The following is a 24,916-nucleotide window of genomic DNA, read 5'->3' as shown; positions in this document are numbered from 1 at the left end:
TTTCTGGGTTTGGCTCTACATTCCTTTTAGTCACAGTCTTTGTTCTGAGCCACATCAGACTGCTGATACCACCATTGCTCGCTGCCTTGTCAGCTGGGAATTCTCCTGGGAGCCAGGGAAGAAAGAGAAGACCTGGGAAAAGAGTGGGGAAATGAGAAGGTGGGGAGAAAAGGGAAGCAGATCTCATGTACTTTTTTTCCTTACAGCACATTGCCCTTCCTAGTTTCCATGCAATATAGTCTGTCTCTTCTTGTGGGCTGTATTCCAGGGAAGGATTTTTCAAATGGTCTGTTAATAAACCCTGATTGAGTCACAAAAGTCTGTTGCAGCTCTCTAAACCTGGCCAAAGTTGGGGAATTGGGGCTTTGTTGTGTGTATGGTGAACAGCCTGGTGGGGTCACATGCTGATGACCAGCCCTGCTCATGGCAGAGGCTGGGAAGGACAGTGGTGAGGGCCTGAGCCTGCCCATGGCACAAGGTGGAGAGGAATGGACTAAAATGGGCCAGGTCCATGTCATAGCAAGGGTTTTATGTTTTAACATTTACAGGAATTTCTCTTGGCCAACCAAAACAAAACAAAAGGGAAACCAAAACAAATAGTGAAGAGTTTTCAGTGAATGTCAATGGACTAGTTCCCCTGATGTCAGGGAGAAGCTGATGAATAATGCTGCAAAGTCTGAAGGATGTGTGCTTGACTTCTGTGCATGCTGCACACATCTGTGTACCCAATGTCAACTCAGACGTGCCTGACACTATATTTTATGGATTAAAGATTAATGATACCAGCCTATAGGTACAAAAAAACCCCCAGTGAAATATGAGTCTTTAGGGTAGAAGGGGATCTGAGGCAATTGGCACAGAGATTGTAATCTTTCTTTTCCTGCTGCAGGATATACAGCCTTAATTTTAGGATCTCTTTTGCAGTTTAAGGCAATCTATATTTAAAGCTGACAATGAATGTACTTTAGTGTAGTGTAGAGGGCCAAGTATGATGCTAGATACAGTGGGAGGGCTGTATAGGATTTTGGGAAAAGGGAGCCGAATCTGTATTCTCTCTACCTGCAAGGGAGCCCTGGATGTAGGTACAGAGGAATGAGATGCTGGAAAGTAGTGCTGCAGAAAGGGAGCTGGGGGTCCTGGTCGATGGCCAGTTGAATGTGGGTCAGCAGTGCCCTGGCAGCCAGGAGGGCCAACCCTGTCCTGGGGGGCATCAGGCACAGCATCACCAGCTGGGCAAGGGAGGGGATTGTCCTGCTCTGCTCTGCACTGGGACAGCCTCACAGTGAGTATTCTGGGCAGTTTTGTGTGCCACAATATAAGAAAGATACAAAGCTATGAGAGAGCATCCAAAGGAGGGCCACGAGGAAGGTGAAGGGCCTCGAGGAGAAGCCATATGAGGAGTGGCTGAGGTCACTTGGTCTGTTCAGCCTGGAGGAGAGGAGACTGAGGGGAGACCTCATTGCAGTTATAACTTCCTCACGAGGGGAAGAGGAGGGGCAGGCACGGATCTCTTTTCTTTTGTGACCAGTGACAGGACTTGAAGAAACAGCATGAAACTGAGTCAGGGGAGGTTTAGGTTGTATATTCAGAAAAGATTTTTCACCCGGAAGGTGTTTGGACAGTGGAACAGGTTCCCCAAGGAAGTGTTCACAGCACCAGCCTGACAGAGTTCAAGAAGCATTTGGACAGTGCTCTCAGGCACATGATGTGATTCTTGGGGTTGTCCTGTGCAGGGCCAGGAATTTGACTTTGATGATCCTTGTGGGTCCCTTCCAACTCATCATATTCTGTGATTCTAATAAAAAGCTTTGAAACATATGCAGAATTTTTTATCTCTTTTAGTGCATATTATAAAGATTATAACTTGGGTTGGAAAAGACCTTAAAGATCACCTAGTTGTGCCCTCTCCCCCCACTTTGCCTGCCCCTGCAGTGGTCAGGGCTACTTTCCCCTAGAGCAGGTTGTTCAAAGCACTATCCAGCCTGGCCTTCAGCACTTGCAGGGATGGGGCATTCACAGCTTCTCTGGGTAACCTGTTCCATTGTCTCACCACCCTTATAGTAAAGAATTTCTTCCTGATATCTAACCTAAACCTACCCTCTTTCACTTTAAAGCCATTCTCCCTTTTCCTGTCACTCCACACCCTTGTAAAAAGTCCCTCTCCAGCTTTCCTTTGGGCCCATTCAGATACTGGAAGGATGCTGTAAGCTCCCCTTGGAGCTTTCTCCAGGCTGAACAACTCCCCTCTCAGCCTAGATAACATCTAAAAATAACAGAAATGTTTCAATGTAGCTGTTCTGAAACAAAATTATTTAGAACCTGAGAATTAATGTCAATGTAGAACTTTATTTCAGTTAATTCACAGTCAGTAGTTAAATCTACTAAGTAGATTTAACGGTGAGGTTTTATTAATAATACAAATGTAAATATGATGTAAGACCGTCTTTGTCTGGAAGTTTTATATTCCCCACTGGTAAGACTCGGGACCTCAGGCAGATAGAGTGTGGCATTAATTTATCAGTCCTTTTCTGTTAGCATTAGGAAATAGTGAAATAAAGAGTGATGCGATTCTGTGTGATGCTCTGACCACAGCAACGCACTAGATGGCACTGTTGGTTTTAGTTTTACTGCTGCCTCTTCGCGGGAACTTAATTAGCTCCTTTTGAAAACAAACATGCTGTTTCAACAGAGGGTCAGTGTACATTGTTCTGGGCTGCTGCTTTTATATTTATAGTCATGTAATCAATATGTTGGAAGGGTAATTAATTTTTAACTTCAAGCCAATTGTAGATCAAATGCCACTAGAGTTACTGGGTGGAGACAGTTTAATTTCCTTTGAAGCAATGATACTGATTAGCTGTAAAGGGTTTTCAGTGAGTTGCTAGAGATCCAGAAGACCTTTTGCTTTGAAATAATGGTGTTAACTTTAAAGTAACACCATTACTGTGATACAGATTAATGAGTGGTGGCATAATTCTGATAAAGTTCCACTCACGTACTTGCTATACTTTGTCAATTCCTATTTCTAAGCAGCTTTATCTGCTTTGACTATTCTATTCCTATCAAAGGAATGGTACAAAGTAAACATTAAGTTTCAACTGACTTGCTGCTTTTTATCCTTGTTCTCTCATTATCTCTCTGTGAGGACTCTAGAGGCCCATGGCTAAGGATGAGATGTGACCATCTGCACTACAGCATACAGAAAGGATGGCATGAGAAGCTGGGGTGTTTTTTGAAATCTTTCCAACCCATGCTTGTCAGACATGCTGGTGTCCTCGCCTCCTGTCCCTTTCTCCTACTGTCTAGGTCAGCTCTGTCTGTCTCTCAGGTTCCTTACTTGGAGATGCTTGCTAGCTTTCAGTGCCCTTTCAGTGCTTTCAGCCCATCCCCTTGATGTGTCCTTTTCCTCTGAGCTAACCTTCCTTGATCATATTATTTTCATCTGTTCACTCTTTCATCTTCTTCTTCGTCTCTGTTCTTCAACATCCAAGCAAATTGGAATCTCAGCGCTCAGCTCTCTATCCCTGTCTTACAACTTTAACACCTTCCTTCTCCTTTTTGTAATCAATAAATGAGCCATTTTCATGGATAGGCTATTGATCCCTTTTCTGGCTGTTTGGATTCTTTCTGATCTTGTGTCTTTGCTTTCCATTACATAAAAATTTTACTACAGGCTCTGACTATCCACTCTTGGGCAAGTCTCAGAGCCTCTCTGCTGTCCTCATTGTTGTTGATCTCTTGGCTGACTTTTGAGACTTTGATCATTTAATTGGATTTCATGCTGAGTAAAACCATGGGCACTGGTTTAATCTGAAATTAAACTTTTGTTTAGTCTAACATTAAAAAATAAGGTCAATTTTAAAACAAAAAATATTTCAGTTTCTCTTAAAAAAGCCAGCCTCTTGTATTTTTATGTTTAAACTATTAATTTAATTCAGTCTGGCCTGAGCAAATATTTCTGTCCTTTCAAGTCATACTTTTGAGTAAATCTTATCAATTAATGGAACTATGTTACTGAGCTGTGCTGCAAATGTCTCTGATTTCTGCTGGAACCAAGAATAGCCCTCAGTATAGATGGACACAGCCATCAGATATTGAGACTAGTCAGAATTTTAACCTTTTCAGGAAGACAAAACATCATAATTAGGAAAATGATCAGCAGAGGTTAGGGCCCACACCATTACATTTTCTGTTAGAAATTAATATTGTGACTAATAAAGGCAGGACTGCAGTTACTGCAGCAGACTGTTCTGTAGACTGTAGCTTACAGTTGTTTGTAAGATATTAGATTAAGATCATGAAATTTATTCTAGTTTTGAGACGAACTAGAGATGGATATATGCAGCATACAAGAAGACTGAAAACTCAATTATCATAACCACAAGAACTGAAAAGAAAAATCTGTGCTGTCTTCCTGTCTGCCGGTTCTACAGGATCCATTTTTCCAGTGATCTTAGTCACAGTGCTTCAGAGTAGTACTTTTGTCAAATCTGAGCATTTTGGGGAGCTGTGGTGTGGCAGAAGAACATATCCCAATGTATTTACAGTAGAGGGAGCTGATGGTCAATGTGCTTGCCTGTGAGTTTTAACTGCTGTGCCAGTCTTTGCACAGAATCTGCCATTACCAGTGTGTGTGTAAGCATTGCTGAAGAATCAGCTTCTCTCAGGAATTTGAGAGAACTTCATCCCTTGCCCACTGGCTGCAGTCTCACAGAGCTCTCTGTCAGGGTCAGTGGCCTCAGAGAGCACTTGTTAGAAGGAGACACCCCCTGGGGCCCTTGGGCATTTTTTCCATGCATCAGGTTTGACATGAGGGAGAGAGTGGCAGGAGGGTTGGTATAACAATGCAAACGTGGAGCCTCAGTGCATCTCCTCCCTCACCTACCCAAGTCTAATGTTTCCATCTTTCCAAATATCATAATTCCCTATTACACCATGAACAATGTCTCTATTGTGCTCTTAGCTTTGCTCTGCTTCCTGAATCTGGCCTGTTTTCTGCCTGACACATCTATGAATAAGTGCTCAAGAAATTCCTTTTTGTACAGCTCCCATTTTAGAAGCCAGAGGTCTCTCATTCATTGGTATTGTCTGGCTGGATTATGCAAGTTATTCAAAGTTAATGGATCAAAATTAGTTAAAATAGAGACAAAGGAAGTGTGAAATCACTAAATACATAGGTATTTAGATATATGTATTATGTAAAATGAATGTAATATTCTTTTAATGCAGGCATTAATACCTCTTTTTAATGAGGTATAAAGGATTAGGGTTCCAACTAACTTGAGCTCCTGGCTTTGCTCTAGCTCCTTGGTTAAAAGTTGTTCTCTTGAGGCAGCTTTCCTGAGTGCAGTGGTTCAACTAAGGTAATCACAAAAGAATGAGTTAGGGGAAGGACATAATCTCAAGACAAAAGTAGGATATAAACTTATAAAAAAAGAGGATTGTATCAGTGTATTGTAGACCCATCTAACTTGTATGACCAGAAAGATCCTCAGGCAAGTTACTTATTTGCCTTGTTTGCACCTAGAACCACATTTCTCAATCTGTGGAAAAAAAACTCTAAGCATGTAATGTGCTGTAGTATGTTGGTTGTGCAGGCAACTTGGGTTATATTATTAGTGACTTAGTTTAGCCATGAACAACACAGCTGCTGACCTAATCACTCTATAAAGTGGTACATTTTGAGAGTACCAAGTTTATCTCTGGCACTACATTTTAGAGGGAAAGAAATAAAGATAAACTGGGAAGAACCAGCAAGAAGAAACATAATATGTTAAGAAAATAAAGGCTATGACTAAGGGATGAAAAGATTTTTTAATCTGAGAAAAAAGAGATTAAGATGGGGCATCTTTGTTGAATTTTTTTTCTGTAGGTAACCTGACTGTTGGCTATGTAGTCAGTGTTGGGGCAAAAAGAAGGATATGAGTCTCATACCAAATGACAAAGATTTAGAAAAGAAACCCAGGAGAACTTTTTTTCACTATACAAATAATGAAACCGTGAAATCCCTGTAGCTTGTACAAGTGTTTTTTAAAAGAAAACATTAGACAAATGTTTGCCAAGGCAGCTTAAGTGTGTCTACCCTTAGTGACATGGGTTGGACCAATTAATCTCCTGATGCATCTTCCAGCCTTGTATTTCTGTGCAGGTGCTTTGAAATGTATGTATGAAAAGCACTCTCTCCAAACTAGGTAGTTGTATTCATTATAATAAAGGACAACTTGTATCTCCAAAATTGGTTCTTTCTGCTAGTTCTCTAGTCAGCTTTCCTCCTCAGGCCTTGGCAGTAGGCATTATCATAGCAGGCTGAAATTTTCATTAGCAGTTTAATCAGAAGAGTGTTTAATTAGAAGCATCATCAAAGGAAACAAGGAGGCTTTTATGAAGACACTTATACAATTTTCAGTATTTCCTAAACACAAATTATTTTGCTAATAATTTCATTAACAAGTCTTCCTAAGAGTGATTGATTTTTGAGCTGTATGCTGTGATCTGCATTACTGTTTAATAGCTTCATGTTGAACAGTGTACTGATATTAGCTGATCACAGAGGTAGGATGGATTTGATGCTTTTTCAACAGCTTTTTATCAGTTTTCCCTTGTCTTGAGTTAAAAATGATTGTAGGCTGAGGAATATCTCTCATATTCTCTAAGTGCAGCTTGGCTCTGTGGGAAGATGTGATATATATGCAATCTGTATCTGAAGAAAACCCACTGCACAACATAAGTGTCTGCATTTGTGGATAACTTTCATATACATGAAAAACATAACACTGGCATTGCAAAACATAGATAAGCCAAAGCAGCAGCCCTCCTTGTTCAGATCCCCTGTATCTGACAGCTTACTGCTCAGTTCTGCTTCACTACTGAACAGAAGTTCCCTTGCAACTGTGCAAATATGTCACTTTATGCTCAGATATTTGGAACTTGCAGTACATCTGGGAAGTGAAAAAATTCTGGGAAGAGTTTCAGATCTTGCAGTTGAGCACTTCAAACAGATGGCTTTTTTCCAGAGAAAGCTCTTCCAGCTTTTAAAATTACTCCTCATAAAATTTGACCTAGCTATTTAGGAGTGTTAGTAAGAGTGGTGGGGAGGAGTGGCATTAAACTTGTAGAAAATAATGTTGGGTACCTTGAGCAGTAAAATCCTTTGATCTTCTTGCGGCCTCTAATTTCCTGATTGTGGCTGAATGTAGAAATGCTGGAAAAAGTTTTCTGTGTTCTCATTCAAGTGATAAAAGAAGTTTAGTGGGTTGGTTTTTGTTGATTTTTTTTCACTGAGATGAGACCATGTTGATTTGAATTCAGGTTGAAAATACCAGAGTGTTGATCCTGTATGTTGTACTTTATGAATGAGTCATGAGTCTGTTTTATACTATCTACTTGGCAGACTAGTGCAGAAGCACAATATGAAAAATATGATCTAAACCAAGCATTTCATTAAGCAAAGACATTTGTTACTGGCTTTTCAGTATGGGCCATTAACCTTCAGGGACGCTACTTTCCCTGCAATGAAGTTACTATTTTAACACCATTCACTATTTTATGCAGTAAAATATGTAACTACAAAATTTTATGGTAAATACTATAGGGACTTTGAAAGGGGAGTCTTGAGAGAAGTGTTGTGTCAATAATGATTTGTTCGTCACAGTAGTAATAATATAAACATATTGTTCATCACCATCCAGACCTTATCTTCCTATTTAGAATTATCTACAGAGAATAATATTGGGTAGGTATTCGTGCACAGAACCTCCATGTGATGATGCCTTGTTGGTAGTGTGAAGATACTAGAGGCAGAGACACAAAACCTATTTTAGGTGCCCAGAATGGGCAATAGAATTTCCCTTAATTTTTCCAAATGAATTTGCAGATACGTTTTGAAGCTCCTAGATACATGACATAGATTTGAACATATTTTAAAATAATTTACTTTGTATTTTTGTGATGGTCTTAAGAAAATCCTGCTGATACAAATTAATAATAAGATTCCTAGCAAAAGTATTTTATCACTGTTATTGCAGATGTACAGGTCTTTCTTCAGGATATTTTTGACTAAACTTAATATTCATAAAAAGAAGTAGAAATAGTCCTGACATAGATGCCTTTTGTTTACCTGCATTTCATACAGCAGGCCAGGTTACACCTTTCAATGAGGCGAGTTTGTTTTCATCACTTCAGTGACGTGATTTGTGGGAATTGCATGGGCCTGACAATTTTTTACCCTCTTCCCATCTGATACAGAGCTACTGTTCAAAAATTCTGACAATCGCTGCAACAATTTGGTGCTCAAAGCTATATGGAGGACACAGCAGTGCTGGAGCATTTTCACAGTTATTGAGCTATTGACCTTTGAGGGAAATGTTTCAATGCTGTTGCAGTTCTTGTGCCCAGGTGACAGATATATCACATAGGCATGGCTAGAGATTCAGCAGACCAGGTAATTTCAATAGATACATTTCCAGTAACTGACAATGAATGAAGAAGCTATTAATTTAATTACATTTGTCTACAAAATGTGAAAGTCACATGGTGAAGGTTTTTAACTTCTGATGATGGTTGTCATTCCTGTAGCAGTCTTCTCTTCTAAGGTTTGCTTAAAGAAACTGATAGCATACAATTGGAGTTGGATGTGACTCACTCTTTGTTATGTTCCACTTGCTGACGAGGGTGTATGTATTGTCACATCTTTCCATATGTTTGCCATCAATTCCCCACCATGAGGTCCAACAGGCTGCAGCTCCACTGTCTTTCTTAAACTCCCTTTATTTTATATTGAGCCACACAAGATAGAGAATATAACACTGTTGTCTGGAGAGCTTTTTTTTCCTTCCTAATTAAATTTCAAACTCTATTTTTAGCATTTGTGTTCAGTTTTGTCACACTTGCAAAGCATGCCAACTGCCCCAGTGAGCTGCAGCCTCCTGGCAGCTGAGGTATCCATGTTTGGTCATGCACCCTAAAGTTTTTGGCAGTAACATTTTTCACATGCTAAAGGAGGATATTCAACTGTGATTTGTGCCAGAGAGGGTCTCACTGTGTGCTTGATAATTAGAACCTGGCATGGTGATTGTAGGAGTGCACAGAGCCTCAGAGGCCCGAGCAAGGATGCCTTCCCTGTTAAATTGTAATGCATGTAAGACAACGTTTGGCAGATAGTGATGAACCTCCAAAGAGCACCAGGCTGATTCAAAGTACTTCCTACTGAAACAGAAAAGTACACACAAACCAGAGGGTCTCCCTGGGCTGAATATGGCAAGGATTTACCTTCTGCTGAGGGTCTCTCCCCAGGCATTGTGTGTAGTGAGGAGGCTGCTGGCTCTTGAAAGGAAAACACCAAAATTAATAGCAACAGCAGCCAGAGAAGCAGATTTTCTTACAAAACAGAAATCTTTTCTCTTCTGTCCCCCAGGAGGTCATGGAGTGGCTACAAGTGCTTAGGCTTAATCAGAAAGACTCTTTTGGTATCCTCGCTGTAAGTAAATGCACCTGTAGCGTTAGCAGGTGGATGGGGATTGCAAAAGAAAAAATCAGGTTTAGTGTCAGAGCACAGTTCTGGAGTGAGAGACTGATTTCCACTGGGCTGGTGTCTGTTGAGTCAATAAAGTTGTTTTGAGTTCTCCCTGCTGTCTGTGAGATCACAATTTCTTGTAAATGTTTTTACTAATCAGTTTGGCACAATCCTAAGATTTCCTGTGTCTTTCTTTCATGCTCGGAATACTCAGTTCATGACCTGTTTGTTAAAAAGAATGGAAATTGGAATTTTCAGGAATAGATGTCTTGCTTAGTGAGTAAAAAACCTATTATGATTTCTATTTCATTTATCTGCTATGACCTTTTCCTCTGATATAGTATTATGGCTAGATCCCAGAAATCAAATTTCTGAAGGGTGAGTTTGATCTTTAGGTATAAAATTATTTTGAGGCCCTTTTGCAGTTTCTCATATGTACTGTTTTTGCCACCGCAACCTCATAATTTATTTACATAAAGCATGTAGGTCTCTATGACTGATTTTAACACCAGAGACAGAAAATTAGCAATATGCTAAGCCTGAGCAACCCAGTGGTACTGTGTACCATTTTCCTTTGTTTTGGAAACCTTTAATATTGTTGGATGTATTAAAAACCTTCTTTAATAGAGGCAAGTTACTCTCAATGGATTAAAAATCTTCCTAAATAGAGGCAAATGACTCTCAATGGTTGAGTTAATAGTGCACTCAAAAAGTTGGTGTGAAATCAACAGGAAAATTTCTGTGGGGTGAGGATATCCCTCCCTATTTTTCAGTCTCTTGGCTTTTGTGTAGGCCAACCATTAATGTTTTGACCATAGGCCCCATGCACTGTTAATATTCCTGCGGTGGGAAGCCTGCCAGTGTAAGTCAGCTGCAGATCTGCTGCAGTGTGTACCTGCTATAATCAAAATTACTAGGATGAAAAACTGAGCATGGGAAGCTTGTGATTCTGTTGACCCTTTCAAAAAATGCAATATATAGCATCCCTGAGAAATCATGAGAAGTAATCAGAGGAATGTGTTACAAATCTGGTATTCAACTTCAGACCATCATTTGACTGTGTGGTACACTGGTTTAGATTGAAGACCCTGGTATTAATAGCAGACTGTTTTAAAACCTTGGAGATTTTTTTACTGGCTTTTCAGGGAAATCCTGAAAATTTATTGGAAAGTAAATGAAATATAAATAATTAGAATAAAAAAATGGATCGGTCTTGTGACATAGCAGAATGTTTTCATTCTTAGCTACTATTTTCAATGCATTTTTCACAGAATAAAAGAATATTTAGGGTTAGAAGGGACCTCTGGAGATCATCAAGTCTGAACTTTTCCCTGAAATATACTTGGAGGTAAAACTGAGCATATGTATTTTTTGTTAAGAAGTAAATATGTCTGGAGAAAATGTGTTTTGATGTTGGGTTTTCCTGATATTTTGAAATGACAGGAGCATATAAATACTGTTTTTAATTAGTTGAGATCACAGAATTAACTAGGTTGGAGATCTGTGAGACCATTGAGTCTAACCTATGATCTAACACCACTTTGTCAACTAGACCATAGCACTGAGTGCCACATCCAGTCTTTTCTAAAACACCTCCAGGGACAGTGACTCCACCACCTTCCTGGGCAGCCCACTCCAATGCCCAATCACTCTCTGTGAAGAACTTCTTCCAACCTAAACCTCCCCTGGCCCAGCTTAAGTCTGTGTCCTCTTGTCCTGTCTCTGATTCCCTGGGAGAAGAGGCCAACCCCCACCTGGCTACAGCCTCCTTTCAGGTGGTTGTAGAGTGATATGGTCTCCCCTGAGCCTCCTCTTCTCCAGGCTAAACAAGCCCAGCTCCCTCAGCTGCCACTCACAGGACTTGTGTTCCAGACCCTTCACCAACTTTACTGCCCTTCTCTGGACACATTTCAACATCTCAACATCCTTTCTAAATTGTGGGGGCCCTGAGCTGGACACAGCACACAAGGTGTGGCCTCACTGGTGCTGAGTGCAGGAAAGGAATCACATCCCTAGTCCTGCTGGCCATACTGTTTCTGATCCAACCCAGGATGCCACTGGCCTTCTTGGCCACCTGGGCACACATTAGCTCGTACTCAGCCTGCTGTCAATGAGATAATGTGCATTGAAATATTCTTGTGAGTGAGTTAAGTACAAAATATTCCCCTGAGATAACACGCTGGAGAAATAAGCTTGTAGGATCTGACTTAGAAAGGCACAGGATGGTATGTATTGCAGTTTTTGTGGGGTACCCACTTAAAATACACTTCACAAAAGGAAACTTGTGAATTCAGTGGGAGACATCTCATGTAACTGGGAGGAAATGTGTGGGAGAAGGGTGTGGCTGGCTCCACTTGCTTCAGAAGAACCAAGAGCCCTGTGGATTTTTCTCTTCAGGTGTCCCAGATACAAAGCACCTTACAGACATGAAACACAGGATGGATGACCCTGAGGGACACAGATTCAGGTAATTGAAATTTCTTGTGGATCATGACTAATTAGGGACTTAAGATACCAAACACAAGTGCTGGCATCCTTGTTGGGCCATGCAGTTACTCCTTATGATAGCAAAATTCTAAGCTTCAAATGCCACCCCAAGTCAAGAACTGTAAGGCTCTGCATGAGTAGAGCCTGTGGTTAGGCAAGAGGCTTCCTGTTCAACCAAACTATGCCATAGTTGTTGACAACAAATATTCGGTATCTTTCTCTGATGTATTAACGGCTAGGAGGCTAATGAACTGTGTGTTTGATTTATTGCTGCACTTTGTATTTTTAGATTTCTGAGTTTTTTCCCCTCTCTCCCAGAGTTCCACAGGTTGCTCTTCCCATGTTAGTCAGAAAAAGTGTACAGACAGACTTGTTAGTTTAACACTCAATGTGAGCAGTAATTCTAGCATGAGGAGCTTAATGTATTACAATAATTCATTTTAATAACATGTTTATTCGGTCATGACAACAACTATAAACATAAGTACCATTCAGCTCTTTGCTGATATATGAACTTGCTAACATCAAATCTTTACCAGAATCACATATTCTTACAGGTGTCCCAGACACAACATTAACTTTATTAAGCAAAAGTTCACAAACAGTAAAAATGTCCTCTGTTTCACATTGCAGCATTCCTTAAGCATGTACGTACAAGTTTGGAGTAACTTCTCCAAATCTATGTGTCATTAACTTCCTTAGCTGTTTTAACAACCATAGAGATGATTCTTTTTTGCCTGCAGCAAAACCTTTTGTCCTTGAGCAATCTACAATTAGTATCACTCTCAGCAGACATGAAAGTTCATTTCTGAAATGAAAGTGGTGATGAAACACAATACAATATTATCTGCTCATAGCTTGCCTACACACTGTGCCCTCATTATAAATCTTTCAGTTATAATACACTCTCCTAAGAACAATATATCTCCCTTATATCAGTTCTTTATCTGTATTACCTCTCTTTGAAGATCTTAAAATGGTTGGCCTGCAGCAATGGAGATATTATACTTAGGGTGGAGTGTGTTTACAGTCAGTTCTTTTCCTTTTTAATATTTACACAGTATTTCTTAAGGTTGCTACAGTTTTAATCATGTACATTGACATATGTTTTCTGAAATGTTCACAGTGCAGTATTTTGTGGCCTAACCAAACTTTGTAAATGTCATTAAAAATAAACTTTTTTTTTTAATATAAAAATAGAATACTTTATGTGTTTACACCAGCAAACCCAGTTTTATCCTATTCTAAACAAACTATACAGTAGTATGCACAGAATTCCACAGGAACAGAAATGACATGTGATGTTTGCCCTACAGTTATAGTACTCTTCCCTAATGAATAGAAGTTTTATTTACTATCTCTTTTCAAAATTGCTTCTCTGGTCATAACTTAGCATTAAGAGTAGATAATTCACTGGGTTGTGTGATCCAAGAAGAGAGTAAAAAGAAGGCCTAAAGCCATTTCTTTAGGTTGTGGGGGGCAAAACTTTAGAGAAGCCCAGATAAATGACATCTGTACACCTCTACTTGTCCACTGTTGTAGTCACTCCATCATAGAAGGCCACTAGGTTGGCCAGGAAGGATTTGCCCTTGGAGAAACTGTGCTGGTGTCTTGAATCCTGGTGAAGGATCACCCTGTCCTTTCTGTGCCTTCTAGGAGGATCTGTTCCATGACCTTCCCAGGCACAGAGGTGAGGCTGACAGGTTGGTAGTTCCCAGGGTTGTTCTCTGTTCTCTTCTTTAAGATAGGTACACTGTTCCCATTTTTCCAGTCACCTGGGACTTTCCCTGACTGCTGTGACTTTTTGAATATCATAGAGAGCAGCTTGGCAACTGCATCAGCCAGTTCCTTCAGGACTCTGGGATACATTTCATCAGGTCCCATAGACTTGTGCACATTCAGGTTCCCTGGGTGGTTATGAACCTGGTCTTTGCTTACAGTGGGATGGGCTTTGCTCTCCCAGTCCTCATCCTGTTGTCCATCCTTTCAAGAGGTGTGGGAAGAAATGTTGCCATTGAAGACTGAGGAAAGAAAGTTAAGCAACTTAGACTTCTCTTCATCCACCAGCACTGTTTGACAGAGGGGAAACACCTTCTTTGGCCTTACTTGTCTGATTAATGTACCAGTAGAAGCCCGTTCTGTTATTCTTTGCATCCCTTGACGGGTTCACTTCCAGTTTGTCTTGGCCTTCCTCACCCTCTCCTTACTCAATCATACTTTTCTATACTTATTTTACTGCACACCATTTCTTGATTTTGATTTCTGTTAAGACACCATAAGGCTGGCTATCTTGGCTGCCTAGGTTCTTAGAAACCTTGTTGATGTAGTTCAAAAATCCAAAGTTTTCCCCATGTGGGATGAAAACACATTTTAAACTCTTGTAACTCTCATTGCATTTCTTGGCCTTTTGTGTGAAAACCATTTCTGCACTGCTCGTTATCCTAAAATACATGCACAGTAACAGTCCTTCCAGCCATACTGATTGATGTTCTACTTTCATGGCATTTGTTCTTGGGTCTGAGCACACATTAATGACAGTTTGTGGGAACTAACTCTGAATGGTAGCACACCACATTTCCATTTGGTAAATTGATGGCGTTCTCCACATACTTGGAAATTACTGTGATGGTTTATGGAATCCTGTATCCTTAAACAATACAATATTGTGTCCTTGTACTAGTGCAACTTGGGCAACAACATAAACATGTGCAACAGTGTTCTCACGAAGACCGGGCAGTAAAAACTAGTGGACAAAATGTTTTGCTTTTTGTTCATACAACTAAGAATGGATTTTCCTTAATTTCAGACATACCCGTCATGTGTCAACATCCACATCTGTGTTGTCTTGTGACGACAGAAGAGAAGGATAAGGAGCAATGCACTTGACATTGACATAAGTAGCATTGACATGAACATAGTGTTCCCCAATAAAAGTGGAGAAGATTGTTGATATTTTTGAAACAAGTTCAGAAAATGCTGGACGCATCTCAGGTTTCGGATGCCAGCACTTCAGCATGACTTCATACCTGCCATTCAAATAGAAGAACCGTTCAGTTATGAAATCACATTAAAAAAACCCCAACTCTCTCTTTCCTCCCAGAGTCTCAGTTACTATAGTACCAGAATCATCAGCATTTGCAGAAGCCTTTGCAAACTATTTACTTACAGTGGATCCGGGCAGTATTCAGGTTGCAGCAGCCTTCTTCCTTGTAGTAAGTAAACAGTTATATCAAAAGAATTTACATCAGGATAAGGTGGTGCCCCTCGTGTCATAAGTTCCCATAACAATACACCAAAGGACCACTAAGAAAACAAATAAATAAATAAAAAGTTAAAGGGTTGGAGGGCTTTACATTCCTGTTTTAGAAGATGGTTTGACAGATTTAAGCATTCAACGGCATGGATTTTCCCTTTGAAAAGTTGTTTTACTGCATTCAGCTTTCTTTTAAGTGGGCTAATAAATGCTGTAGGGACTTGAGAAGCCACTTAAATAAGAGCCAGAGAATCTCAACTAAGTAAATGAAAGAAAATAAAAGCCTATAGGTCTGCCACTTTGCTGGTATAAATTGGCAGACTTCTTTTGAGGTTAATGGAGCGCTGCCAGCTTACATGAACTGATGATCTGACTAATTCTGTGTAAATATGTGCTGAAGACAATATACATGGTGAAAATTCTATGCATCATAGGTCAATCTGAATCTGGATTGAACAGAGAGCTAAAATACAAAGCAATACAGCCAACTGACTTCATTATAAAATTTTTTTCTTCATAAATGGTCAAGTAAAACTTGAGATTGCTGTAGGCAGCCAGTAATTATTTATAAAGCAAATAAAGTATTTTGGAGAACTATTAACTTTTACAAGTCTCCAAGTTAACCTGTTCTGTCAAGCTTTCCAGAGCCCCTCTTACAGCATGGTTCTTGGCTTCTTGGAATGTCCTTAGTTTCCCTTGGAACAGGGTTAAACCTCTAATTCTTTCCTGAGCAGTAAGATATAATCAGGTCAACAACTTCTTGCTTAGTGATTGGGACAAATACACTTTCTGGATGTAGAAAGACTCTTTTATTCTTATGTGAACAAAAGCCAGATTCAAATATCAGTTTTCATTTGGAGTTGTTCCATTAATTAAATATCAGAAAGATGCCTCAGGCAATATAAAAGAAATAAATAAGTGATACAAGTATGTTTGTACATTACCACATCTGACTTTGTTGTAAACTTCTGAGTTTGTAAACTTTCTAAAGCCATCCATTTCACTGGCAGTTTAGCTCCTGTTTTATTGTGCACACTGTAGTACTCTTTATCATAGACATCTCTAGCAAGACCAAAATCAGCAACCTTGACAGTGAATTTTTCATCCAACCTAGAGAAATGACAAAAGGTATTATTTGCAACTGAGTGGGCAAGATTTACTGTGTTGGTGGATTATAATGACTGACTGGCATTTTTGAGACTGTGACTTTGGATGGCAATACTTTATTTGGCATCTATGAACTAATGTAACACTGAAACAAAAGCGCAGCAAAGTATATTTGACACCCATTTAACACAGTGAATGAACTCAGGAAATTACTGATATTCTTTTGATAATACAATTTGAATTACATTTATTTTAAAACAATTGCTATGTATAAAAGTATTTTTACTAATAGCCTATACATCCTGATTGAGTTCTACATAATTTCTTCCACAGCTGTTTTTCCTTCTGTATCCTTAAAACCTGTTCATTTTTATTTCCAAGTTAATGCATCACCTTTCCTACTTACTCTTAGTTTTCCTACTTACTCTTAGTTTAGATCCATCATTATCTCAGTGACTGCCTTTATGTAATAATGTTGTTGTGTACTAAGGATGAGTTTGGTGTCTGTTCTGGGGGAAAATTATGGCATAACAAAAGTTCTGTTGGGATTACAACTTCAGCCATACCAGAAGACCTCCTTAGCTTTGCTTCTCCTAAGCTTGGTATTTGTCCTGATAAGTGGTATCATTGTTATAAACAGACATAGTGTGGGTGTGGGCATTTTCAAGCCTATCAATCTTTAAATGTACAGACCTAGTCACAGCAAGCACTTCCTTTTGGGCTTTACAGCATCCCACAGACACAGAATGGGTGTGGTTGGAAGGGGCCCCTGAAGATCATTTAGCTCACCACTATCTCCCCTGCTCAAAGCACGGTATGCTACTACAAGTTGCTCAGAACCATGACTAGGTGGGTTTTGAATATTTGAAAGGATAAGGACTCCACTACCTCTCTGGCAGCCTGGGCCAGTCATCCATACAATAAAAGTATTACTATGTTTAAATGCAATTTTCTCTATTTCAGTTTGTGCCCACTGTCTCTTGGCCTGTCCTTGGACACCACTTAGAAGAATCTGGCTTCCTCTTCTTTAATCCACCATATCAGTTATACATATGGATAAGATCCCCTTGAACTTTCTCTAGGCTAAATGATCCTGTCTCTCTCAGTGTCTACACGTGACATTTCCCTGTCTTGAATTTATGAGGTTTCTGTCTGGACAACTCTGGTCTGCTGAAGTCAGTGCATGGGACAGAACCATCTGCTGTATTTACTGATGTTGTAACTTAATCTGATGAAGGGAGTAGGAGGGAACTTTGATGGGTCAACAGGAAATGTCCTGTTTATGCCATAGCAGATTCCTGCACCTCTTCCAGGATAGCGGGATAGAGTTAAGAGTCCCTGAGGGCTACATTTGCTTGCTGGCTTTCTTTCTGATAGACATCACTAGTGTAGCAGGGCCTGTACTGAGTGCTGGATTGCACATGGCCACTGGGGAAAATGGGTCTTATGGCAGCAGCTCTCCAGGCTCTGAAGTGCTGATTCCTATAGAAGTACAAAAGCAGTCATTCAGTGGTCACATGAGACACCCTGAGAACTGTTCCTTCCTCACTCAAGGAAGAGACAGTAGGCCAAGGGAAATGTCCTGTTGCCACCATTTAGACTTTGATTAGATAAACTAGGTCTTTTGTTCAGTAACCCAATGCATTTCTTCTTAGGAAATCTGAAAATCTGCTTGTGGCTTTTTTCATCCCTTAAAAAAAAACAATACCTGCAATAAAATAAATCTTTTTCAGAGTCTGTTCAGCTGCACAGGTGTGCACCCTTAAAAAAAGAATAAGACATCTGATGTCACAGGTTAATGACCTTTTTGCAGCCAGAATTCCAGTTTATGATGTGCTAAAAATAAACTTTAATGTTTAAGGCTGTGCCTCATTAATTCACAACAGTGATAAATCAGCATAATCATATTGGCAACTCCTGTATCAGTTTGTCTTTGTGGGAACTGAACTGTCTGGCTTCCCAGACACTAGTAAGATTCTCTGAATGTTAATTTGTGTGCCTAGTTGAGCCAAAGTAAGCTCATACTCATGTAATGAAAGACTATTTTCAAGAGGTCTCACTGGTGTTTCTTTGTGTTCCTGTTTTTCTCACAAAGTTCCCCTGTGTTCCTCTCCCTTCTGGTTAGGTGTGTCAGCAGAGACATGCTGCTTCTGAAGAGGCCGGGTGGAAGCACAGCAAGTTGAGGCAACAGCAGTTTAACTTCCCTTAGGAGATGCCTTTTAAACTCTAACCAATGATTTTGAGAGGCTACACTTTCACCTCAGCTTTCTTATTTCTCACACTCAAAAAAAGCTTATGTGTAAGAAATGAGCCCTTAGCAAGATGAGTAGCTCATCAGTATGCAAGGCAAACATCAGTATAATTGCAGAGCAATGAAAAAACCACCATCTTTTTACTAAAAAAATAGCAGAATCCTGGAAACTTCAGTTTATCTCATCTCATATCATATCATCTCATCTCACTGTTTTACACAGAAGAGTGTGGTAATGTGGCTGAAAGTAGATGTTTGTACTTACATACAGTTTCTTGCTGCCAAATCTCTATGGACAAACTTTTTACTTGCAAGGTATTTCATTCCTTTTGCAACCTGAAGGCCAAATCCAATTAAATCTTTTACTGTTGGATTCTGTAAAATACAAACATTTATGATAAAATGAATGCAGAGGCTTATGGAGTGGACTGCTTTATGCTGTGACTCTTTAGGTTTTACACACCTCTCCTGCCACCAGAATGATCAAGAAAGGTTGGTGCTTGTGTGAAACTGGTTTAAGTTTAGGTCAGCTTCTTACCCCAGTGAGAAATCACACCATAAGAAAACAAAAGAGCTGACAGTCTCCAAAAGAGTAGAGTTTGCAGCATAAGCAGCATAACCTGGCCTGACAAGTGCAACAGTATGCTGGAACTTCAGCATTACAGATGATACACAAAATTCACATTAGGACTTAGGAGTGATAGCATATAACTCAGTAGAAGGTACAAACTGTGAACTTGGAGCTCATCAGCTGGAGATGACCAAGAGAAGAGAAAGTCCTATTTGGGACAAAATATGTGCATCAGTATGATGTCATGAAAATGGCAAATGAGACCTTAGCAGTTACCAGAGGAAGATTTTTGGCAATGATTGTTAACTCTTTCTTCTTGACTACATGGTGAAATGATACTCAAAATGTTAAATATCAAAATAAATATAAACATAAACCTGTAAATATTTTATGGCAATCATATGACTTGTAATAGTAAGGATCCTACAGATTTTTGTGGTTTTGACATTGCTCCTTATAATTTTCTTCTGTGGAACAATCTGATTCAACTGTGGTCATTATTCCATTTATTTCAGGAAGGACTGTGGCACTATATACAGACAAGGACCCTGGTGCTTGTAGAATGAAAGAAGCTCAAATGGGAGCAGGTCCCAGCCTCAGAAAGCTTAACTCTTCCAAAAATTTGTTGAAATGATTTTTTTTTAAATTGTACTGGCTATTGCTGATTGCAATAAAAGCAAGGACAAAATCCTATTGGCTCAGAAGTCACTTTATATTGTCCTAACACTGTGAAATAGGTGAAATACTACATGTAAAGTGGGCTTACATGAAGAGGTAAGATCTGTGGTCTCCTACTTGAGAGAAAGCAGTGAGGCACATTTGAGGAATCTACAGTCTTTCAATGGAAATGGGGAAGATTGCTGATAAGAGAGTATGCCTAGTTTGTAAAACAGCTCCTGTTTTTCTTTCTTAAGATAAGAAGAAAAAATATTGATAATAAACGTAGTGTGACACTAGCTGGACACAGAGTTTCCTTACCTAGGAGTTGGAAGAGCAGATGCTGATGACTGGTACAGCTGTGCTAAAGTCAACAGATGGTGTGCCACTTTAACCAGCAGATGATTGGGCCCATGGACATAGATCTCATGAACACATTTGTTTATAAAGAGGCTTATGGATGGGAAATGAGAAATACTTATTGGTGATAATTTCTGGGAAACATTCTAGAGAGGAATTTGAGGGGGAGGGGAAGGAGTGGCACTGCTGTGGCTGGGCTCGATGCCAGACTAAGCAAGTGCTAAAGGTTAAGGTGTAGTTACAGCAGCAAGTTGCAGACGTAATGTAATTATGAGAGCTTTTAAGTGTTGGAGCAGGGCGTGGCCAGACTTGCATTACCTTTTATGCCTCACCAGGTACTTACATGAGTCTCATTCCTAATGAAGTTTCGAAGATCTCCATGTTTCATGTATGGAAGAACAACTAATGGGGATCCTTCATTGGGCAAACAGATTCCCAGGAGTGACAGAACATTGGGATGAGTGAAATCTTTCATGATTATTCCTTCTTTCAGAAACTGAGCTACTTCTTCCAGGTCTGTAATCCCTGAGAAATCCAGTAATAAAAGGAGTTAATTAAAAGAAACAGAAACAAACTAGGGTTCATTTCTCTACAGCATGTCGTTGCACAACAAAGTGATAATGAGAGACTACAAATATGCTCTCCACTTCCCACATTACAATGAGGTTATGTGCATTGGTTTTCCTACAATGACCAAATACAGCCTGTTGGTAATTTTAATTCTGTTTCTCCATTTCTTATTTTGAATGACTTAAAATTGAATAACAACACTTGAGTAAAGTCCTTAATAAATGTTATTATATTATCTTCCTGTTTTTTCAGCAGCTTTGCCCACTCTTCAGCAATTTAACTTCTAAACCCAAATCTTCAGTACTCAGTAGAAAAAAGAAATGACACTACCTTTCCCTTATTTTCCAGAGTTTTTTTTCTTTGTAGAGGAAATATATGGACATCTCATTTGATGTAAAAAATATATGCCAATGTGTTGTGGTAATTTGGAGTAACTGGAATTGCTTCAAAGAGAAATCTGATTTAGCTGCAACTAAGAATCTTTGTTTGTGAATGTATGCTTCACTGGAATTTACTGGTTCACCCCAGTTATCTTTGGAATTAATAGTAACATCTCACAATTAAACATGTAACTCACTATTCAGTGACTTCACAGCACAATGAATTTTCCTGCTATCGTTATCCAGCAATGTCCCATGGTACACACAGCCAAAATGTCCTGAATAAAAAAAATGAGCAATATTGGCTTTAAGAAGTAAAGTTAGCTTTCTGGTATTTTCCACTGGGTAGCAATTATACTGTAAGAAAGTGATCACACTCCATTTCTATCCAATTCCCAGCACTTGTAATATATACTTCCTAACTAACATATTAAAATAAATGGAATCGGACCATTACATAAAACCACCATTCATAAAATCACCATTACATAAAACCACCACTATATAAAACCACCATTACATAAAATGAAAACTCTACTTGCAGCATAATTGGTATTTCTTGACCTAAATGGGGAGTATAAGTAATGACAAGGCTGGCGCCACAAATATTTCGTGTTCTTGTAATGACTAAGCACATGAAACCCATGTCAGCCCATTCCCATCATCTTCTCCTGTGACATGGGTGTCAAAGGACGACACCTGGAAGGCACGGGGAGCAGTTAGGAGCTGACATGACCACTGGATTGGTGGTTCCCAGTGATATGCAAGCCCATGCTAAGTGGCCCACTGGACTGTACAAACTTCATGCATCTGATGGAAAGGACAACCACTCTGGGATTACAGTTTCTCAGGTCTTGCTATTCCATGGAAAATGTTGAATGTTAAAAGTGATGTGTGGGCTGTGGATGGTTTGGGAGTTGCTCTACTGATCACAGACTGATGACACCACTTGGCAGTTTTTTCTATGGCCTAGTTCCAAGTATAAAATATAACTAAAAGAAGAGGAACAAAATTTGCCTTCTTTCTCATGGTCTAAGCAGTAGAATGAACTGCCAGGGATAGAGAAATCCTGTGCTTTCCTGCCAAGCAAATGATGTTGTCTACCAAAACTTACTATGAGAAGTCAGGTTTACCAATTTAGGAAACAGTGAAGTTTGAGCACCAGGTTTACACATTAATTTCTCCACATCAAATTATGAACATGCTGTTGTGGCTTCCTTCACAGATGAACTATTTACTGGACACTTTTAAAATACTAATATTTGCAGTTAGAAAGCATAATTTTTTTTTTCTTAAGTGTGAGCTCTACAGAGGACAAGACAATCTGATTAATTTTACTACATTCCAGTCATAAGCTCTGGTCAGACCTCAAGTTGGCTTTGCTTTTGGCTTGACGTAAAATTAATCCAAAGTTTGTTTTATAAAAGCAACTAAAATCCCATCAGACTTGGATTGCTTGGAGCCTGGGCAGAAATCCTAAAGCTTGGATTGGGTGTGTCTAAAATATTTTGGGGTTTGGCCCATTTCTGGTTAGAAGGGAGAAAATTTAAAACGTTAATTATCTTGGTGTTATTCCAGATATTTTTCGACATTAAAAAAACTGGAAATTACTTGGAGTTTTCCAAAACAAAAAAGAAAAGAAAAAGGCCCACCCTTGCTTTGGGGATGATGAAGTGTAATACATAGACGTGAAACACACTGACTGTTTGATTTGTGGCTCTTGTCCTGCAGAAGAGGCATTAAGAATATAATTTATAGCCAATTTTTTATCAGTATTCTGATACTCAACAAGAGACCTCTCATGCATGATCTGTAGAAATACTGAAATACAGTTTGTACTTTGGTTACTAATAGGTACTCAATCATACAGAGTTTAAAAATGTCCCTAACAGAAATACTGGCTTGGGCTGTGAAAGGTAAAGGCAACTTGCTTATGAAGATGTAGAAGAATAGGAGTGATGAGAGAAATTTAGAGAAATAGGAGATTTGCTAAATCAGGGACAAAACTAAGGGGAAGTGAATCAAGAGCTACATATTTCTGCAGCTGGCATGAGAGGAATGAGGTGATAGGAAGAGCATTTGCTGGGAGGAAACAAGCAGCAAATTCCTCAGAGCTGGTGGAAACTTGAGTAGGGAAAAGGGGTGTGGGCATTTCACCTGGGCTATGGGGACTTTTACTGTATATACTAATGACTGCGGGAGTCTCCTGTGCCATGCAGCAATCCTGACAGATAATAGGCTCTAAGTTTGAGGTCACTTGTGTTCCTGCCTCAGCATCCCCTGCCATTCCGGGTGCCTTAGGTTCACATAATATCCTGTGGCAGATTCATTCCCATACAACAGCCTCATGGATCAGAAGCCCTGGCTGAGCTTTCTGTAGCCTGGAAAAGGGTGAGAGTGAGGCAGCTGGAGGGGGACCAGCAAGTCCATGAGTTCTAAAGAGCCTCATTAGTTGGCAGACTCCTTCCTTCTGATGGCGTCTTCTCCAACTGATTAGATGCACTGACTTCAAAGGAAAGCCCCTTCATTACCCTCTTGATTCAGTCCATGGCATGCAATGCTGTAAGAGCTAAAAAGCTTGAAAAAAATCTCTGTAGAGACACCTTATTCAGAATGGTTTATAACAAATGGGTGTGCAAAAAGAGGAGCAGTTTGCAGTGTAAGAATTGCAGTACTCACCTCTTCCTATTACTTCACTGAAGTGAACGATCAGACTGTCGGCACCAATAACCACGTGCTGCACTTCTTTGACCAGGTCAGGATTTAAGGCACTGATGTCTATGTGGACATTACTTTGGAGAAGTGGACTGGCTAAATCTGAGTCTCCACTAGACAGAATCGGGGAGAGGTCAGAGTGAGGATACTGGGCAGGTCTGCATGATCCATTCTGAGACATGCTTGGAAACTGATCTGCAAAATGAACAGAAACTGTTATAATTCTTTCAAACTTCTCCTTGAAAAATGAAGAGTTTTATTGCATTGGTAAGAAAGGTTTGATTTTATCAGTTTGGAAGTGGCTTGGCTTTACGGAAGTTCTGGTCAAAAAGGGAAAATGAAAATATGCATTGGTAATCTGCCAACCTCCAGGAAAACCATGTCACTAGAAACTTATGCTTGTCTCAGCTCTACTTTTATGAAAGTAAATGGCAAAACTTCCACTTTTCTGAGGGGATGAAATGAAGCCTTGTCACTTCTTGCCAGATAGAGGTTATATCATTTCTAGCAAATGGGAGTAACAAGATTAAAACAGAAAAATGACAGCAATATGGGAGGAGGAGGAGGTAGGGAACAATTAAAAACATGAAGCTTTTTATTATTGTCATGTTCTAATTTGGTAGGGAACTTTACACTTCACGAAGGCTTCCAAAGTGCTGGTGACTAGCTGTATTTATCCAATGGTAAATATTCAACCAGGGAAATGCCTAGAGGTGATTCATTTCCTGTAACTGCTGAAGATATTACAGTTGGTGCTACTCATGAAAATAACATGAGCCATCTGATATAGCAGAAACTAAAATATTTCAGTAAATCTAGGAGTATCTCTTTGAGATTTTTTTTATCAACAGCATGTTGTTCAGGTATTTAAAACTGGTTTTGTTTAAAACCTTTTTCCTAGCATTTTGTGTGACTGAATGAAATAACTCTGTTTAGTTTATACCAATTTCAGTTTGAAATGATTTCAGTGGAGTTGATGAGCTGAATTTAGTCTAGGGTCAAAAACAAAAAAAAAAAAAAGGGAGCAAATCTACCCCCAGAAATTGTCAGGTAT

The 24,916-nt window shown here is 39.5% G+C and overlaps 1 protein-coding gene and 1 long non-coding RNA gene across 4 annotated transcripts in view; one reads left to right on the top strand and one right to left on the bottom strand.

The window, feature by feature from the left end:
* Positions 1-19,836, top strand: part of LOC128807145 (uncharacterized) — a 28,104-nt gene extending 8,268 nt beyond the window's left edge. For both annotated transcript variants that reach the window (XR_008437062.1, XR_008437063.1), the window contains 2 exons: positions 11,909-11,978; positions 19,696-19,836. This is a non-coding gene — a long non-coding RNA (uncharacterized LOC128807145). The remainder of the gene's footprint in view (positions 1-11,908; positions 11,979-19,695) is intronic.
* MET (MET proto-oncogene, receptor tyrosine kinase) overlaps positions 12,433-24,916 on the bottom strand; it is a 69,339-nt gene continuing 56,855 nt past the window's right edge. Inside the window, exons 14-21 of one of the 2 annotated variants that reach the window (XM_053977273.1) lie at positions 23,827-24,057; positions 21,345-21,425; positions 20,541-20,722; positions 18,875-18,984; positions 16,196-16,361; positions 15,165-15,301; positions 14,811-15,024; positions 12,433-12,806 (exon numbers count right to left, since the gene is read on the bottom strand). In XM_053977273.1, the coding sequence (XP_053833248.1) occupies positions 14,814-15,024; positions 15,165-15,301; positions 16,196-16,361; positions 18,875-18,984; positions 20,541-20,722; positions 21,345-21,425; positions 23,827-24,057 (1,118 nt within the window). In that variant the 3' untranslated portion in view covers positions 12,433-12,806; positions 14,811-14,813. Of the gene's footprint in view, positions 14,020-14,810; positions 15,025-15,164; positions 15,302-16,195; positions 16,362-18,874; positions 18,985-20,540; positions 20,723-21,344; positions 21,426-23,826; positions 24,058-24,916 lie in introns of both variants that reach the window. The other variant, XM_053977274.1, reaches the window with a different exon arrangement.

The sequence above is a fragment of the Vidua macroura genome, chromosome 5 (assembly GCF_024509145.1).
Source record: "Vidua macroura isolate BioBank_ID:100142 chromosome 5, ASM2450914v1, whole genome shotgun sequence".
NCBI classification, from domain to species: Eukaryota; Metazoa; Chordata; class Aves; order Passeriformes; family Viduidae; genus Vidua; species Vidua macroura.
The sequence above is the reverse complement of the archived record's forward strand: the minus strand, read 5'-3'. Positions and strand labels throughout refer to the sequence as shown.